At 35.5% G+C, this 20,236-nt stretch overlaps 1 protein-coding gene across 4 annotated transcripts in view; it reads right to left on the minus strand.

Moving 5' to 3' along the window:
- The window catches only part of SBF2 (SET binding factor 2), a 458,044-nt gene that overhangs the window by 225,557 nt on the left and 212,251 nt on the right, over positions 1 to 20,236 (minus strand). For all 4 annotated transcript variants that reach the window (XM_082659346.1, XM_082659345.1, XM_082659347.1 and 1 more), the window contains exons 4-6: positions 8,226 to 8,348; positions 6,808 to 6,918; positions 5,000 to 5,105 (exon numbers count right to left, since the gene is read on the minus strand). In XM_082659346.1, the coding sequence (XP_082515472.1) occupies positions 5,000 to 5,105; positions 6,808 to 6,918; positions 8,226 to 8,348 (340 nt within the window). The remainder of the gene's footprint in view (positions 1 to 4,999; positions 5,106 to 6,807; positions 6,919 to 8,225; positions 8,349 to 20,236) is intronic.

Below are 20,236 nucleotides of genomic sequence, written 5' to 3' on the forward strand. Positions count from 1 at the left end.
TGTTCCCCATCTTCTGTATTTCCTATGATCAGAATCAGATTTAAGTTCTCTGGCAAAACACAGGTAGTGTTTGGCAAGGTTAGGAACATAATATCTGCCTGTTTTTCTTCTGCGAGGGTTGTAAAATGATGTTCTATTTCGATAATTTCTTTTTCCTTTATTTTTGAAGTTTTTCTAGAACTTTAGAGAAACTGAATTATACAGGATGCATTCTTTCTTGTCTGGTTTTTTTTTTTTTTTTTTTTTTTTTTTTGCGGTACGCGGGCCTCTCACTGCTGTGGCCCCTCCTGCTGCGGAGCACAGGCTCCGGACACGCAGGCTCAGCGGCCATGGCTCACGGGCCCAGCCGCTCCGCGGCATGTGGGATCCTCCCGAACAAGGGCACGAACCCGTGTCCCCTGCATCGGCAGGGGGACTCTCAACCACTGCGCCACCGGGGAAGCCCTGTTTTTTTTCTTTGAATATAATTATTTTCAAATTAATCCATATGGTAATTGTAAGGTCAGCAGGTCCGAGGAAGGGCCCAGGGAGCCAGACGGAACCCCCGCCAAAGTGGCTGATGCAACCGACACCTGACATTGCCACACTACTCGGCCCCGGTCTTCCCGCTCCCCGAGGGGCGGAACCAACCGCTCTGAGGCTGATGCAACCGACACCTGACATTGTCACAACGCCTGAGAGATTACCAAAAAAGGGCTGCTTCACACAGCAAGCACCTCCCCTGCGTCCACCCCTATAAATTTTGTTCGCGCCCGCACGTGGGCGCGACTTCTCTGGCCCCTTTCTCTCGGACCAGTGAACCTCGCCCGGGAGCGTTCCCAAATAAAGCATGTTTAAGCTCTCCTCCGTTATTGGTGCCGTTCCTTACAGTAATATGTCTCAACAATTCATTTCTTTATATTGCCCAGTAGTATTCCATTGTATGGATATGCCACAGATTATTTATCCATTACTATAACCATTATTCATTACATTTATGGACACTAAGCTTGTTTCCAGATTTTCACTATTATAAAAATATGGATATGACCATTCATTTACAAATATTTTTTATGGACAATGCTATCATTTTACTTAAGTAAACGCCTAGGAGTGAAATGGCTGGATTATTTGGTTTATTTAACTTTTTAAAAAAGTCAAACTGCATTCCAAGGTAGCTGCCCCATTCACACTCCCATTAGCAGTAAACTAAAGTTCCCATTCCTCCACTTCACGCAGCCCTCTGAAAAGCTGGAATGCTAATGTTCCTCTCCCGCCTTCTCAAGGGATTGTGCACCTTCTCCCAACACAGCAAGCCACACCTCATTCTTCTTTGTTCCCAGTGGCCCTCAGGCATCCCAAATATGCTAATTTTGTCAGTGCTCCGAATATGGCAAGACAGAAACCATTTCCTTGGCCCAGCACTTTGTAAATCTGGAACATTGGACGGACACTGCACTTTTCTTCTTCCCTTTCCCCCAAGGAGAAGCTGCAAGCTGGGCGTTCTCTTCCAGTGCTGGCTGTGCTGGCTTGGGGGTGAGGCTGACCAGGTAAAGTGAACTTGCTCTTCTTACCTGTTTCAATGTAGCTGTTCTCAGCTCTGTGATCAACTGGGGTACCACACCTTCTTAAGTAGCTTCTGGAATTCTCACAAAGGATTTTTGGTCTGTATATAATTGTTAAATTGATGTTTCTGTGGGAGAACGAGGACTGGGACCTCCTATTGTGCCATCTTGCTGATGTCACTCCCTAAATTCTCACTCTTGACTGTCCATCTCCTTCACTATTTAAGCATAGTTATTTTAATATCTGATAACTACCTTCTGGTGCCCCTGGGGGCCTTTTATATTGTCTATGGTTTCTTTTATATTTCTTTCAGATAGCTTTAGTCCTCATGTTTCTGGTTATTTTTTTTAACTTGATGGTCTGCTTTATTTTTTTTTAATTAATTTTTTCATTGGAGTATAGTTGATTTACAATGTTGTGTTAGTTTCTGCTGTACAGTAAGGTGAATCAGCCATACATATACATATATCCACTCTCTTCTAGACTCCATTCCCATATAGGTTGTTACAGAGCACTGAATAGAGTTCCCTGTGCTATACAGTAGGTTCTTATTATCTTTTCTATACAGTAGTGTGTATATGTTAATCCCAATCTCCCAATTTATCTCTCCCCCTTTCCCCCTTAGTAGCCATAAGTTTGTTTTCTACATCTGTGACCTATTTCTGTTTTGTAAATAGGTTCATTTGTACCATTTTTTAGATTCCACATGTGTTATCATATATTTGTCTTTTTCTGTCTGACTTATTTCACTCAGTATGACAATCTCTAGGTCTATCCATGTTGCTGCAGATGGCATTATTTCGTTCTTTTTCATGGCTGAGTAATATTGGTATATGTATATTGGTATATATGGTATATATGTATATTGGTATATATGGTATATATATGGTATATATGTACCACATCTGCTTTATCCATTCCACCGTCGATGGACATTTAGGTTGTTTCCATGTCCTGGCTATTGTAAACAGTGCTTCAATGAACGTTGGGGTGTCTGTATCCTTTCAAATTATGGTTTTCTCTGGATATATGCCCTGGAGTGGGATTGCTGGATCATATAGTAGCTCTACTTTTAGTTTTTTAAGGAATCTCCATACTGTTCTCCAATAGTGGCTGTAACCAATTTACATTCCCACCAAGAGTGTAGGAGGATTCCCTTTACTCCACACCCTCTCCAGCATTTACTGTTTACAGATTTTTTAATGATTGCCACTCTAACAGGTGCGAGGTAATACTTCATTGTAGTTTTGATTTGTATTTCTCTAATAACTAGTGATGTCGAACATCTTGTCATGTGCTCTTGGCCATCTGTATGTCTTCTTTGGAGAGTACTGGGCATACATGTAAAAATCTGTAGATATACTGGAGGCCTAGAATGCAGTTATCTTGCTCCAGAAAGGATTTACTTTTACTCCTACTATAAGGCTAAAGATAGTAGCATTAAGGATCATTTTAATCTGTTTCTAAGAACTGAAATGATTTCAAGCTGTACTTCAGGCCCTCAGGGGGACTGTCTACTTGTGATTTACCCTCTCCCAGGATATGGTCCTTTATGGTCCCAACTCAAAGCAAGAGAGCTTTGTAAAGGAATTTCCCTTGGTAAAATGTGAACTCCGATTCTCCCCTTCGCCGTCGGATATCAACAGTACAGAGATCAGTTTTTCAGTAACTTCTTTCAAAATCAAGAGATGCTTGAGAAAAAGTGGTCCCAAATATCTGGTTCACTTCTCTAGGTTTTTTTCTTCTCTTGGACCATAGTTTGGTCATTATTTACTGCTTCTGACGCTTTCAAGTAGAAGTTGTTTATACTTGTATAGCTTTCCTAGTATTCATTGTTAAGAGGGTTAGTCTGAATTACAAAGGCCATCATTACTGGAAGAGAGGTCCAGGTTTTATAAATTTATACTTTATCTATAGCAGTTTTTCTCATCAGGAGTGCTACTAGTATTTGAGGTAAAAAAATCTTCTCGTGCACATATATTATGCATGAAGAATGTTTAATATCCCTGGGTCCTAGGCATGAATGCCAGTAACAATCCCTCCCCTCCCCTTCAAATCATTGTAAAAATGCAAAAGCATGAGAGGTTTATAAGGCACTCATTAAGTATAAGATCAATGGTAGCATTTGGGAATGTGAAATTTTGTGTCATATCCTTCTATTCCTCTTCATGGTAGACCTTTGCTTTGATTGACCCTTTAGAGGTATACAGGCCCTCTTAACTGAAAAAGGTCAGGTGAATAGTGGTTAGATAAAGTCAATTAAGTCAGTGATTAGGAGGGACCATGGACATGCTGTAGGTAGTCCATGAACCCCTAAGATTATATCTAAAAGTTCGTGGAGGGAGGTTTTAGTCAACAAGATATTCTTTAGAGAAGTACCACCAGGGAGACAGTACCTATTTCACACGTTAAGGAAAATAGCTTTAATTAAATTAGAATTTGGTTGAGATGACTCAATGAGCAGAAACTTTCAGGGAGGAAGAGAAGGAATATGTAATTTTTGAGAGTTTAAACCCCTAAGGTGGGGGCAGATATAATAGAGAACTACTACTTTGGGGTTGATGTAACCTTTCATCTTTATTAGGATACTAGAAACTCTACTTGTACTTACATTAATCTCTTCTAAGGCTTTCTAAATTTCACTGACTGAAGTCACAGCAGAAGAATTAGGATGGGGCCAGTAAAGAAAAAGGAGAGATAAATTTCAGAGTTAAGCAGGGAGTAAAATTCAACATGAGATAGGAGGGAAATAAGAAGGTAGAATTTTTGTGCAAGGAATTAAGAATTCCATGGAGAACTACTAGACTGAGCCCCAGGAAAGGGAAGGTTTCAATTCAACTAGAAAAAGACAAACACAGATGGAGAACAATGAGAAAGACTGAATCAAAGAGAGTGGAACACTCTTACACAGGTACATATAAAGGATAAGTACAAGGTAAAGTAAGTGGGAATCTCTGGCAGCATTGGTCTAAAACATACTCATTTTTAAGTTATAGTACTCCTTTAATGAAGTATGAGCTGTCCAATGTACAGAGGGCACTTTCTAGTGTCCTCCCCCTAATACGTCATCCTAGCCATTGCTAGAAAACTGAAGTCTGATACAGGTGGTGGGATGAAAAGGATGGGACTTTTAGTTCTATCTGACAAGGTTTCTATAAAAGCAATTCATCTAAGGAAAAACAAAATATACTATCTATTCGTCTTTTAAAGCACAGAAAATATGTTTACTTTCTAAAAGCTTAATTGACTTAAGAGCAAAAGGGGCCTGGGTTAATTTTAAAAAAGAATGAATACTAGTTAAGATTAGAACCCATATAATTATATAGTTTACATATCAGTTATCTAATGGTTTGCTTTTTATTTTCCTGATTTATGTCAGGTGATGTAGGCTTAAAATAAATCTTTTTTTCATAGGCTTTTATAAGAACACTGAAAATGGGAGAAGGAGACATACCCAATTGCTGGAACAGGAGAGCCGCACTAGTGCCTGTGACAGGAAGACTATCATGCAAGGGAGTCTGGATCAGCTGTCTATCTCCTGCACCCAAGGAAAACAGCTTCTGCAGAATGGGCGGAAAACACACACACACACCACAAATGATTTCTTTTCAGATATTTTCTTAAGATAAAAAAATCCCTTTGAAGTTCAAATTTAAAGCAGATGATGACCATGTAAGATCCAATTAACAGATGTGAAGGGCAATAATGCAGCCCAAAACATTCAAGTTACTTTGTGTCCAAATGAATATGGTACAAGAAAATTCAGTAGTTGAAAGGTGAAAATTTAGTAATCATGAGATACACAAATCATTGATAATAATACTTCATGAGATACACAAATCATTGATAATAATACTTAACTAAAAAATAGTAAAATGTTAAAGCTAACATTTATATGACAGTTATATGTCAATAAAAGTGGAAAAACAAAAGAAATACAGTAATATGAACCATGCATGTAATTTAAAAATCTCTAGCAGCTACAATAAAAACGTTTTTAAAATTAAAAAATAAATAAAATAAAATCATGTCAACAAAATTCCCATCATAATAAAGGCTCATAAAACAACTCGGCTGCTTTAAAGTTTAGGTCCAATCATGACCAAACTCACATTTCATATTATGCCCTTGTAGCAGAAATAAGAGAATGAGGGAGGAGAGTGCAGGAGGAAAAAAACCTTAAGAGTAACCAAAAGGCGCTAGGAAAGACAGGAGACAGCTAAAAAGGCAAAGGGCACGGGAAAAAGATGCCATTTTTACTATGAGTAACATCTCTATCAGACTGAGGATAAAAAACTGTAATTTTTAGAGGGCTGTCCTTTTCCTCAATATTACATAAGAATAAGTAAAATAAGTGATCAGCTAATCAATTTTAGGACTTAAGGAAAGGAGCCTTTAAAAAAAAAAGTTCTCTAGAAATATTAAGTCATAGCAACTGAAGTTCTCATTTTTCTACTTCAGAGACGAATATAAAAATTTCAGGACATACAGAAGATGAAAAACATGCCACTTTGAGAAAGTTTTATTTCAGTAGAAGAGTTTAATGTCCTCATGGGCTCAATCTATGACAAAATCCTTGGGAAATTTTAAGGTATAGATTATATTTTCCAAAGAAGATCTGTGATTTTGGACAATGGTTAACATTATCATTACTAAAGGTAGCAAACTGAAATGAGAAAAATAAGCCCTCCTCTTCTGAAGCTTAAATGCAAGCTATTCTATTAAAGATTACACACAACATACAAAATGGTTTTAGGACCACATATAATTGCTTTTAACCAGGGAAATGAAGAAATGAATTAATCTATCCAGAAGTAGTTATAATGTTACAAAGAATTATATTAAAAGTTTTCTTAATGTTACCTCCTAATTTTTATCCCTGAAAAAAATTTTAAGTTAATAAAATGAGGCGTAATCACAGAGAGGAATAATAAGAAAGGTACAAAGAACACATCTGAAGTTCAACTTAAAAAAGTGTATTTCCAAGAAAGCGTAAGGTAGAGTTCAAGTTACACAGAATATGACTTCTAACTATGCTATGTGAAAGGTGAACCCTGTGTTAAAATTAACCCTATGACCTAAGAATGGAATCTTGAGTCTCTAGAAGGCAGACCATAGGGACAATGCTTAATTAAACTAAGATCCTTTTTAAAATGAAAATATTTAAAGAATTCTTTCTTTCCTTTTCTTCATAAATTAAATTTACTGGAGGAGAGGAGAAGAGAAGCAGGCCCTCTTCATCTCCCTTTTTATTCTATTTACCTGAGACCCTCCAGCCGCTGGGACAAGACACGCACACAGGTTTGCAATGAGACTTTCCAAGGAGACATTCAGAGTGTCCACATATACAGTATAGATCAAACCCAGGCAAGCCTGAAAAGAAAAGATGCATGTAGTTATTTCATGGAAAAAGCAAGCACTAAAAATAAATTGTTGTGACATCTGCTTCCAGGAAAATTTCTCTTTGAACCTAGTAGATTCTACAGTGACCATGGAATAAATTTTAAGCAGCAAATGTTATTAAGTTTATTAAATTTTCCTCTAGAACCAGAAGCTCTAAATGAGCTTTTGAGATGAGTTTATAAAAAGCAGAAATCCGTAATTCGTAAAACAGGTGTTTGTGCTTAGATAATCACTCTAGCAAATTTGTGGGGCTTAAAACTGTTTCTGTCTCAACTTATTTTGCAGAACTCCAAATTTCAAGATAAAAACTTAGAAACTTTATCTTGTTTTGTGATTCTTATAAATTCAGAACATTTATTCTACAGAAAAACTTAACTTATGTGAATTATTACAAAGAATAGCAAAATAGAGACAAGATATGATTAACACTTTAAGCTCAGAAGAAGGTAGGTGGTAAAATGGAAGATAAAATGTAATCATATGAATCTCTCAGTTTATTAAAACTTATAACTAAAAAATTAGCATCTGTTAGGAGTTAGCCACTGTCATTGAAATCTTGACACTAAGAATATATATAATCTCAACAATATGAAAAAGTTTTCCAGAAATTATGTATCAATTTCCCAAATCCTTGAGAAATTTTAAGGTATAGTTTATACCTTCCAAAGAAGATCTGTGACTCTGGACAATGGTCAACATTACTATTATTAAAGATTGCAACTGAAATAAGAAAAATAAGCCCTCTTCTTGCAAAGCTTAAATGTATTTATAACTAAAGTAAATTTTTTCCACATTTGCAAATTCTAACTATCTAAAAAAATAAAATATCTGAAAGTAAACAATATTTTAAAGCTATATGGATAGCAGTATGATCACAACTATTTGAAATCACAAATACTTATCCTATTTCCTTGAACCTGGACTCCTAAAAAGAAGATCAACAAAAATACACTAAGTTGTTATATTACTAATGCATTTTAAATTTGATACAGGTAATCAAATGATTTCTTTAGGATTCATAAATTTTGGAGTCAGTAAAGATGGGACCTATTTTAAAACAAACACTACATCCTTAGAAGTTTAAATAGTCATATTAACTTACTCAGGTACTTAGTTTAACCAACATGAAATACATTTCTTCTGTTCACAGTAATTTTATTGATGAATTCCTAATCAATTTAATGATATTTTAGATACAAAGAATTTGTTACCGTGGTTCACTCAAAATAGATTTATACAATAATACAAATCAATAATGACAACTATGAGTTCTTTACCCTAAAAATTTCTGGATAATCTAATCTGGATACCAACACCAGGCTTTTGGGAGCAAACACTTCTGCAGGCTGAATTAAACCAGGCACTTCCACTTCACCTTCAATCTCATCTTTCTTTGTTCCCTAAAGAAAGAGACACTGCAATCAACAGACGAACAATTTCCTAGGTTTATAACTCACAAAATATAGACATACCACACACTTTCATGTACTTTACAAAATCCAAAATTAATTACAAAATATAATTTACAAAACTAAAAATAAACATACTTTGAGAGGAATCTGAGAAGCAAGTAGGCAAAGAAATTATGAAACAGGGCATACTTATTTCATTTTTGAAAATTCCTTAAGCTCCAGATATATACCACAATTTTATTTGAGCATTTGGTTTCTGTGTGAGGTACCAGTAATCAAAGGTAAGTAAGACACATTCATTAGTGACCCCTACAAATACAAATGACACTCACTTAATGGAAATTCAGTTTTCAAGGAAAGAAAAAATCTGTTTTAGAAGTAAGGCACTACTTTTCATTTTTGCTTTTTGGACTTCTCCCAATCTTTCAAACAAAAGTGATAATCATTTAGGATTATGTTGCAGAATACTCATTGCTCTTAAAAGTAAAGCCCAATCAGCTCTAAATTCTTTTTGCTCAGAAGCAACAATGTTGATTTTTTGAAAACAGAGGATATTTTTATACACAAAACTGAGTTTCAGAATGTACCTAGTGCCACTGAACTGTACACTTAAAAATGGTTGAAATGGTAAAGCTTATGTTATGCATATTTTAGCACAATAAAAATATCTAGAATTTTTTTAAAACCCTAAATGTTCAGTGATTAAATACTAGTTAATAAAATAAACTTTGAAAGATATTATTCTCATTAGTCAACAAATATTTCCTGTGCACCTATTGTTCCATAATACTATATGATGCACTATAAAAGTTCCAAGTGAAAAGAAAAAAAAAACAAGGTAGTATTCAGACTTATTTCTATATAATATTCTAAGATGCTAGGACATCTTCCCTAACTAGAATCCTCTTCTCTTTCTTTTCCATTAATCAAAGGGCCAGCTTAGGAATTATCTTCCTTCCTGAAGCCTTTCCTTTACTGATTTATCTCCTACTATTAATTCTTAGCACAGTTCATCAACATATCACACATTTGCTCATACTTATCTCTCCTGCCAAACCTCTCTCCCAAATGCCACAAAATGCCATATCCAACTGCCTGCTTGACCTCTCCACTTAGATGACTAATAGGTATCTCAAACATGTCCAAAATACAGCTCCAATCTTTCTTCCCAAACTCTACTCTTCCTGCAGTATTCCCTATCTCAGTTAATGGAAATTCTATCCTCCCATTTAGCAAATCAAAAATCCTGATTCCCCTCTCTTTCATAACCCGTATCCAAACTGTCAGCAGTCCTGATTTCTTACCACCTCCACTGCTACCACAGTACTGTGAGTCACTATCATCACTTGTCTGGGTTATTTTAACAGCTTCCTTTAGTCTCCGCTGTTCTTCTTTAGCCCCACTTCGCTTCCTTGCTGCTCCTCAAACATGCTGGGCATGCTCCCACATAAGGGTCTCAAGAACTTTGTTATTCCTTTGCCTGGAACAGATACAATAAATAATTCCCTCATCTCCCTTGGGTCTTCATTCAAGTAAACTTCTGCTCTGTTAAGCCTTTGTTGGCACCCTACTTGAAACTGCAATGCCCTAACACTCCCTATATCCCCTTCCTTAATAAAAATAAAATATATTTTATTTTTCTCCACGGCATGACAACATATTATGTATTTCACTTATCTTTGTTTTCTGGTTTGTTTATCTCCTCCACTAGAATGTGCTCCACAAAGACCAGGATTTCTGTTTTGTTCACTGGTAATTTCCCGGTTACTAAACCAAGAGCTGGCCACACAGTTGATACTTACTTAATATTTGTTCACTGCATTCATGCAGGAATGAATATTCTTAGAATAGTTTTCTGGGTATTTTACCAAGGGAAGCTTTTTCCCCCTACTTGTTCAGGCCAAGAACTGTATTTCTGTCTCCTTTGGAGCCCGTATAGTTTCTATACAGTGAAATATAACCAAGTATTAGATGTCTATGGAATGCACATATCCAAAGGGAAATATCTGTTTACTTTTTATTATGTGTGATAAGATCCATATGCTCTTGAAAGATTTTCATTTGTTACAAAGCAAAAGCTAAAATTAGGTTGGGTGGTTCCTGGAATTCTTAGAAATAATAAAAATGTGATGAATATGAATTTACCAAAGATTTCCACACTTAATGAATCATATTCTTTACGGATTACTAACAAATTTTGTCCTTTCAGGACAAAAGAATGACTGAAATTCCTGAAAGAGATAAAGCTATCCACAATTTTATGAGATTGTGATACATGCCCTAGAGTACCGTGAGAAGTCAGCTTGAGTAAGTGCATAACCATTTCATATAAATGACCATTAACCTGCATTAACCTAAACATAAAATAGAATGCCTTGGTCATTTCTTAAAGCTATCCTTTTATTAAACATTCACTAACTGGAATAATTATTAACAAGAAAGAAAAAAGGTCCAATAAAATGTTAATCAATATTAAATAAAAACAATTCCATTTTTCTTTTTTTTTAATTAAAAAAAATTTTTTTTCTTTTTTTCTTTATTTTTGGCTGCTTCGGGTCTTCATTGCTGAGTGAGGGCTTTCTCTAGTTGCCGCGAGCAGGGGCTACTCTTCATTGCAGTGTGCAGGCTTCTCATTGAGGTGGCTTCCCTTGTTGCAGAGCACGGGGTCTAGGTGCGCAGGCTCAGTAGTTGTGGCAGGCAGGCTCAGTAGTGGCTTGCAGGCTCTAGAGTGCAGGATCAGTAGTTGCGGCGCACGGGCTTAGTTGCTCCGTGGCATGTGGGATCTTCCCAGACCAGGGCTTCAACCTGTGTCCCCTGCACTGGCAGGCAGATTCTTATTGCACCACCAGGGAAGCCCAATTCCATTTTTCTTTACATCTCTTTTTAACTTTTTATTTTATACTGGAGTATAGCTAATTAACAATGGTGTGATAGCTTCAGGTGCACAGCAAAGGGACTCAGCCATAGTCTTTACATCACTTTTTATTATAGACTTTGACCTTTACTTTGTAAATGTGCTATAAATCATAAGATGCTGTTATTCTTAATTCCAATAGCTCTCCTGTAAGAATACAATGTCCCAAGTTTAGAGAAAGTTCATATTCCTTTTTTCAAACCAAAATGTACTGCTGTGATTAAAAAAAAAATTCTTGTTTATAATAAGGCTTATTCCAGGAGATAGTAATGACGTGGTTTTGGTTAAATTTTTCTATAAGTAATATATCATGTAAGGGAATAGGGCCTCTTCTTTATAGCTGCTAGAATACCTTTTGTGTAATAACTATGTAGTGATACTAACTTTGTTTTGCATTTTACAATGACAGATTTTCACATGTCGAAAAGATGTGAGAAACTTAACAATAAGCAGGAAATCAAAAACACAGGACACAAATGTAATAGATATTGTAATAATGATTGGAAATTTAACATTTTATAGTATAAAACATTTTCACATATTTTATCTCATTGAACAGTATTTACAAGCCTTCTTCTAAGCTAAGATTATTCCTTGGTTTTAGTAGGTCCCATTAAAGATACAAATTTACCTTAAATACTGTTTACTGAACTGCCTCACACTGACTTGTAATGTGACCTTATCCCTTATACGTATCATAAGCACATGCCACAACTTGCCCATTTATTGATATTTTTTCTACCTATTGTTACTACGGACCACATCTGCTAGTGGGATTCCCAGCTTCTATGTAGTTTACATTCGATGTAGCTCTCATAGTCTTCATGCTTCAATAATATGGGATATATTAGTACCCACCATAGCAATCTTTCCTTAAAGTACTATTGCCTTTTAAATATATCCTAAGATCAAAATGCTAAAAATTATTAGAATACTGACTTTATGGAATGACTCCATATAGCAGATAGGCACAATCTTTAAGAAGCTTATCCTATCACTCAGGTCAAATACTTCAGTCTCATCTCTGTTGTACTCCTGATGCTTGATTCCTGTCTATTCTATCTTGAAAAGACTAGTTGCACCCAATATCATCTGTGCTAAGTTCATTTTCAACAACACTGTTTCATACTAACTCTCCCTACAAAATTTTGTTAAACACTCATTTTAAAAGGAGGATGAAAGGAATTATGCAAGTAAAAAACTTGCAGTTCTGCATTTCCTTTTTGAAAAGTAAGTAATTTATTACAGTGTACCATTATATAGAGTTGCCTCAGTTAAGCAATTTAAGGACTTTAAGATTTTCCAAAATTGGAAATAAGTTTTAAGTAGTTGCAAAATTCTGTAAGGTCTACAGTTCCCCCAGCAAACTTCTTCATTTCTTGCCAAATAATCCCTTAATCATGTTGACACGTCTATATGACAAAACCTAGTTTATCCTTGCATTGGTCTGGAAAATAATGACTACATGAAACATACAAATTTTAGGATAACAAGGCTTCAGACAAATCAGGCCACTAGTCTTCAGCTCAGAATCCAGTTTACCTCTAGCAAAGAGAATATCCTGATATTTCCCCCTTCAGCAGCTCCTGTGTGCTACAGTATTCCAAAGGTAGGACAAATTCATTTGTAGGGTTACTATACATTCACCCAGAAAGCTCCGTAATTTTAAGTGGTGCATAGTCCGTAATTTTAAAAAAAATATATACTCATAAGGCAGCATTTTCCAAAGTGTTTTCTGCTGGAAGCTAACAGATACTGCTTAGCCAAAAAGATCTAATCAAAACATTTTGGAAACAGTAAGTTAAAGCCAAGTTAAAAAGGTTTCTTTACTGCAGGATTTTTCAGACTTTGATATGCAAATATTATTTCTACAATGCCAAGCAAAGGAGATATAATATAAATTATTTCTCCAACTTACTGGACCACTGAAACCCTCTTTATTACAGAGCATCAAGAGGACCTAGTGCCCTATAGAACACATGCTGAGAAAGGCTGTCACAAGCTATTTTGGGACAGAAAATGTACAAAACTGAAATATGTATATATTCCTGTGTTCTATATCCTTAGGAGGCTAGGTTAATACAATGTTTATTTCATAAATATATTATTATACTTAACATCTGTTTCATTAATTCTCACATTTCATAAAGTAAAATAAGATTTGAAAAGATTAGAAAATGGACAAGACTGCTGGGAGCTAGGGTGCTTTACAGCTGCCCTAAGAAAATATTCAGCATGCCTGTGGCCCATTTGCACCAGATGAGTTAGGAACTTCTACTTTGGACCAGTGGTTCTCACACTTCAGTGTGCAACAAAATCACTGAGGGCTTGCTAAAATAGATTTTTGGGTCTCACCCGTAAAATTTCTGATTCAGGTCTGAGAATTTACATTTCTAAGAAATTCCCCAGTGATACTGATACTGCTGATCCAGGGACCGCACTTTAAGAACCACAGTTCTAGGCTAATTAATATGAGAATATAAAAGAAAACAATAACTGTAACATATATTCTACATGCCAGACACTGTACTAAGCATCATACCAGTGTTCATAATTCATTTATACAATCAAGAACTTATTAAATACTATTTTCTAGTAAAGGAAACCAGGACTCCCTGGAGAAATGACATTCTATATTTGGGCCAGAAAAATGTACAAAATAAGACTATTCATCTTAGTCAAAAAGTAAAGAATCTGTCAAAGACTAACAGAATCAAAATAAATAAAAATCGCAGCTGAATGAAACTCAACAAATACACAAAAATCCATGAGTTCATATGATAATTTTTTAATTGGTCACTACTGAAGATTGCTAGGGTACCAATCTACTATTTTGAAAATTTTTAAAAATAAGGAGAAACAACTGTCTTCTCTATCAAACTGTGGTCAATGAAAGTTCTTTTTAATAGTTGAATTTCAGTCAATAAATGCAGCAGGAATAATAGTATGAGGAAATTATCTTTTGTAATTCCTACTGAAATAATGTATTTAGGCAATGATCATCAATAGATCCCAAACGATTAAGTCAAAGGCTGGCACTACCCCAAACCCACAAATCAATCATAAATTACTAAAAGGAGAACAACCAGAAAATAAGTTCATCTTGATGTAACACAATAGGAAGTACAGTGCAATTTTTGCTTTAAAAATTGAACGTGAATCCAATTAAGCCTCTAGATCTAAATATTACTTTATGGAAACTATAGAGAGTAGAGGTACAAGTTAAAAAATAACATGGAGAATTAATCAGCCAAATCCAGAATATAGAGCATTCCATAGGACAAATGACCCAGTTCTTCTAACACCCCCAGAAGAGGGACTGTTACAGAAAGAAGTTAAGAAATATCAACCAAATACAATGTGTGGAACTTGTTTGAATAAACCAAGACATTTTTGAGACAATTTTTTTAATTTAAAAATATGTAAGTTGGATATTAGATAATATTAAGGGGTTATTCAAAATTGTAATTAATTTTGTTAAAAATTATAATGGCAGATTGGTAATCTAAAGAAGATTTTACCAGTTAGAGATACATACTAAAATATTTGCAGGTGAAATATGGTATCTGGGGTTTGCTTTTAAATGTCTCTCCCTAAAAAAAAAAAAAAAAAAAAAAAAAAATCAAGGATTTAGATTTTAAAAGATTGACAAAATGCTGATAATTTTTAAAGCTGGGTCAAGTGTAATGGGATTTATTATACTACTCACTTAAATTTTCTATTTGTTTCAGAATATCCATAATAAAAAAATGAAAATAAAACCTTCATTGTGCACCTACTATATGTCAATGTTATTCCGAAGTACATTCATTCATTTCACCCCTTTTCTTTGATCACATTTCGTTTGCTAACATACCAAAATGTCTTTAGTCTGAACTGCATCATTATTGGTTCATAAACACGTTTACAAACACATTAAAAGACTCCAAAGTGATACAACTAAATAAAAAATTTAGACAGGTCTATCATTTTTTAAGGTAAGTCATATAAAGCAACGTCACATCTATCATATTTTACTGATTACTTAAAAAATTTTATAATCACATTGCCTAGTTGGATAATTCCGGGAATATGTTATCAAAAGTTTAATGCTTGTGATTTTTGACAGTGTTACTGTATCTTAGAGAGATAAGAGCCAACATTTTTAAAGTTGCACAATTATACTTTGGATAGTTTGTATCCCTAAGTTCCTCTTCTTTAGGCTTCCAAATAATGTGCCATAGTATATTTGGTATGAAGTAATTCACACAAAATGAGAATTAAAAGATCTATTTTTCAATTGATGATATGATCCAAAAATAAAAGAAAAACACATTTTTAAAAAATATTTTTAGGGCTTCCCTGGTGGCGCAGTGGTTGAGAGTCCGCCGGCCGATGCAGGGGACACGGGTTCGTGCCCCGGTCTGGGAGGATCCCACATGCCGCGGAGCGGCTGGGCCCGTGAGCCACGGCCGCTGAGCCTGCGCGTCCGGACCCTGTGCTCGGCAACGGGAGAGGCCACAACAGTGAGAGGTCCGCGTACCGCAAAAAAAAAAAAAAAAAAAAAAAAAATTAATTAATTTATGTCTGTGTTGGGTCTTCGTTTCTGTGCGAGGGCTTTCTCTAGTTGTGGCGAGCGGGGGCCACTCTTCATTGTGGCGCGCGGGCCTCTCACTATCGCGGCCTCTCTTGTTGCGGAGCACAGGCTCCAGACGCGCAGGCTCAGTAGCTGTGGCTCACGGGCCCAGTTGCTCCGCGGCATGGAAAAACACATTTTTTTTAAAGTACATAATTAACTGTTCACATCGAAAATGGGAACAACATTAATGATGACCTAGAAAGGAACATCATCTGGGCTTTAATATTATCTTTTTCAAATATTACCTCATTATTTTTACCAATTTTTGGACCAATTCCAGAAGATATTATCTCTCTGTTCTTCATACAGAAAAGCTGTTACATAATTCTGGCTAGCATCTACTACCTAAGCGAACTTATATAGGAGCCAGAACTCTTATAACTTATTTACATTTTCAGAATCTTAAAAAACTCATATGAAGCAGACACTAACTTTCTGTAAGGTGACTGTAAATACTAAATAAATTACAATGTTTTGGTCCAGTTAAAATGGCAAATAGGAAAATATCTGAGCTAAAAAGAAAAATAATTTTGAAACATTGATTCCAAATATACAAGAACCCTAATCTTGTTTTTTGTTTTTGTTTTGTTTTGTTTTGTTTTTTTGCGGTACGCGGGCCTCTCACTGTTGTGGCCTCTCCCGTTGTGGAGCACAGGCTCCAGACGCGCAGGCTCAGCGGCCATGGCTCACGGGCCTAGCCGCTCCGTGGCAGGTGGGATCTTCCGGACCGGGGCACAAACCCATGTCCCCTGCATTGGCAGGCGGACTCTCAACCACTGCACCACCAGGGAAGCCCCTAATCTTGGTTTTTAATATTATTCCATACTCAAATGAGCCAGGGCTCCTTGGAGAATTGGCTGATTTCAAGGCTGAGGAAGGGATAGAAAAAGATGATCCTGGATCAGCTTGTTATGCAAGAAAGTTTAAAAATGCTAAAAAAAAAACCCTGATGGGGCTTGTCAAGAGAACACAGGAACCACTCTGAAGGGTTGCCCACTGGTCAAATCTTGGACAATCTGTGCATTAAAACAGTAAAAACCATTAATTATATACTACTGAAGAAAAAGAAACTGGAATACATGAATCTATAACTCACATAGATAGACAAGACAGAAAACGTAAAATGTCAACTGCTGACTGGTAAAGGTACAGGTAGAGAGTGTGCATAGTTGGAAAATAATCATTTTGCAACCATCATAATAAAAATTGGCACAGGCAAGAATCATCACTAAATGCTGAATCTGGCAGGGGGGATAATTAATGAGTAGTAGAGTATTTGCATAGTCTTAAAGTATCTTATCAGTCATGGCTTATTAGTTGCAAGCAAAGAAAAAAAAATAGCAACTATACAATGGAGATAATCTGACAATCACCAGACTAGGTACTCAAAAAGAACAGCATCAGTAAGGCAGGTGGGTAGCAGACAGACATTGTGTACTTCCAGATGTGTGCCCTTAGTAGGACATACACTTAGTATTCCAAATGTTGGTAGTAATCCAATTACTGATGTATAACCTGAATCTAAAGTGAGAGACATCAGAAAAACAAAAAATATTAAGCATTCTATTTAAAAGGGGCATTGGGACCTGCATTATTTGAAAATGTCAAAGGCTGAGCAACTATTCCAGATGAAGACAGACAAAAGATAATTAAATGCAATACAGAATTTTAAATTACATCCTGTACTGGAAGACCAAAAGGGGGGGCGGAGCACAAAGAGCATTAGGTCAAATGACAAAATTGAATGGATGGTAGATGAGATAAAGGTATAATATTGATATTGATTTTCTGATATTGATAACCATACTATGTTTACATAAGAAAATACTTATTCCTATGAAACGTACACTGAAGACTTTAGGGCAAAGGGAAATGATGCACACAAATTTGTCTCAAATTGTTCTGAAAAAACTTTCTGTGTGTGTGTGTGTGTGTGTGTGTGTGTGTGTGTGTGTAAGGAGAAAGAGGGAGTAAGGGAAGGAGAGGGGTCTATTAAAGAGAATTAATATCTATGATAATAAAGAAATGGGACAAAATATTTTAAATGGGCAAACATAGGTAACGGGTATATAGATGTTTGCAATATTCTTGTAACTTTTCTGTAAGTTTGAAATTATTTCCAAATGAAAAGTTTGAAAAATATCCAAGAATTCCTAGAACCGCTCCAAAAATGCCTGCTATAATGTCATCCTGTATTGATTTCTGTTAAGTTTAATTGGGCTTCCTAGAATCTCTTTACACCTGCTAAACTGTCTTTTTTTTAATCAGGTTTATAGAGGTATAATTGACAACATTTTAAGATATTTAGAGTGGTGATATGACATATGGATACACTGTTAAAGGTATCCTCCATCCAGTTATTTAATACATCCATCACCTTAGATACTTTTTTTGTGTGTGGGGGGGAGATGAAAACATTTAAGATCTACACTCTTAGTAAATTTCAATCATACAATACAGTGCTATCAACTGTAGTCATCATGTTTTACTAGAGATCCTCAGACCTTACTAATCTTATGGCTGAAACTCTGTATTCTTTTACCAACCTCTCCCTATTTCTTGAAAGCTTCAGCCCCTGGTGACCACCATTCCACTCTCTATTTCTCTTGAGTTTAACCTTTTTTGTTGTTAAGATTCTACATATAAATGATACCATACAGTATTTGTCACCCTCTGCCTTATTTCACTTAGCATAACCATCCATGTTGTTATAAACAGTAGGATTTCCTTCTTTCTTATGACTGAATGTTCCATTGTGTGTATGAAATATATATCTGTTGTGCATATGTATTATGCATGTATATAAAACATCCTTATCCATTCAACTACTGATGGACACTTAACTTGTTGCCATATCTTGGCTATTGTGAATAATGCTGCAATGAACATGGAAGTGCAAATAACTCTTCGATACCCTGTTTTCATTTCCTTTGGATACATACCCAGAAGTGGGATTACTGGATAAGGCAGTTCTATTTTTAATTTTTTTAAGAACCTCCATACCATTTTCCATAGTGGTTGCACCAATTCACATTTCCACCAACAGTTCACAAGGGTTCCCTTCTACCTACAGCCTTGACTACACTTGTTACCTCTTATCTTTTTGAAAACTGCCATTCTAACAGGTATGAGGTGATATCTCATTACGGTGCTGATTTCCATTTCCCTGATGATTAGTGATGTTGAGCATCTTTTTATGTACCTGTTGTATGACTTCTTCGGGAAAATGTCTATTCAAGTCCTTTCCCATTTAAAAATTGGATGGTTTGGTTTTTTGCTATTGAGTTGCATGAGTTCTTTATATATTTTGGATATTAACCTCTTAACAGATATGTGGTTTGCAAATATTTTCTCCCATTCAGCAGGTTGCTTTTTGATTTTGTTGATAGTTTCCTTTGCTGTGCAGAAGGCTTTTAGTTTCATGCAGTCCCACTTATTTTTGCCGAAAGTCATTGGCAAGACCTTTGTTAAGGAGCTCATCCCTTAAGTTTTCTTTTAGAACTTACTCAGTTTCAGGCCTTACATTCAAATCTTTAATCCATTTTGAATTTATTGTTGTGTATGGCATAAGATAGGGATCCTGGTTTTTTGTTTGTTTGTTTTTGCATATAGCTGTCCAATTTTCCAAACACCATTTATCAAATTGACTATCTTTTTGCCACTGTATATCCTTGGCTCCTTTGTTGCAAATTAATTGACTATATACACATGGGTTTATTTCTGGGCTCTGTATTCTGTTTTATTGATCTACATGTCTGTTGTTATGCCAATACCATACGGTTTGATTAATAAAATTTTGTAATACACTTTGATATTAGGAAGTGTGACTCCACCTTTAACCTCCTTTCTCAAGAATACTTTGGCTATTCAGAGTATTTTGTGGTTCCATATGAATTTTAGGATTCTTTATTTCTGTGAAATATGCCACTGAACTTTCGATAGGGACTGCACCATATCTGTAAATTTCTTAGAGCTGTATGGACATTTCAACATTATTATGTCTTCCAATCCATTAGCATGGGGTATCTTTCCATTTATATGTGTCTTCTTCAATTTATTTCATTAATGTCTTACAGTTTTCAGGATACAGATCTTTTACCTCCTTGGTAAAGTTATACCCAGGTATTTATTCTTTTTCATGCAATTACAAATAGGACTATATTCTTAATTTTTCTTCCTGATGATTTGTTGTTAGTGTATAGGAACTCAATTGATTTTTGTTTATCAATTTTGTATCCTGCGACTTTACAGAATTCCTTTGTTAGTGCTAACAGTTTTTTTGTAGTCTTTAGGATTTTTTATATGTAATATCATGTCATCAACAAATAGAGACAGTTTTATTTC

Source organism: Grampus griseus (assembly GCF_964374135.1).
Source record: "Grampus griseus genome assembly, chromosome: 8".
NCBI lineage: Eukaryota > Metazoa > Chordata > Mammalia > Artiodactyla > Delphinidae > Grampus > Grampus griseus.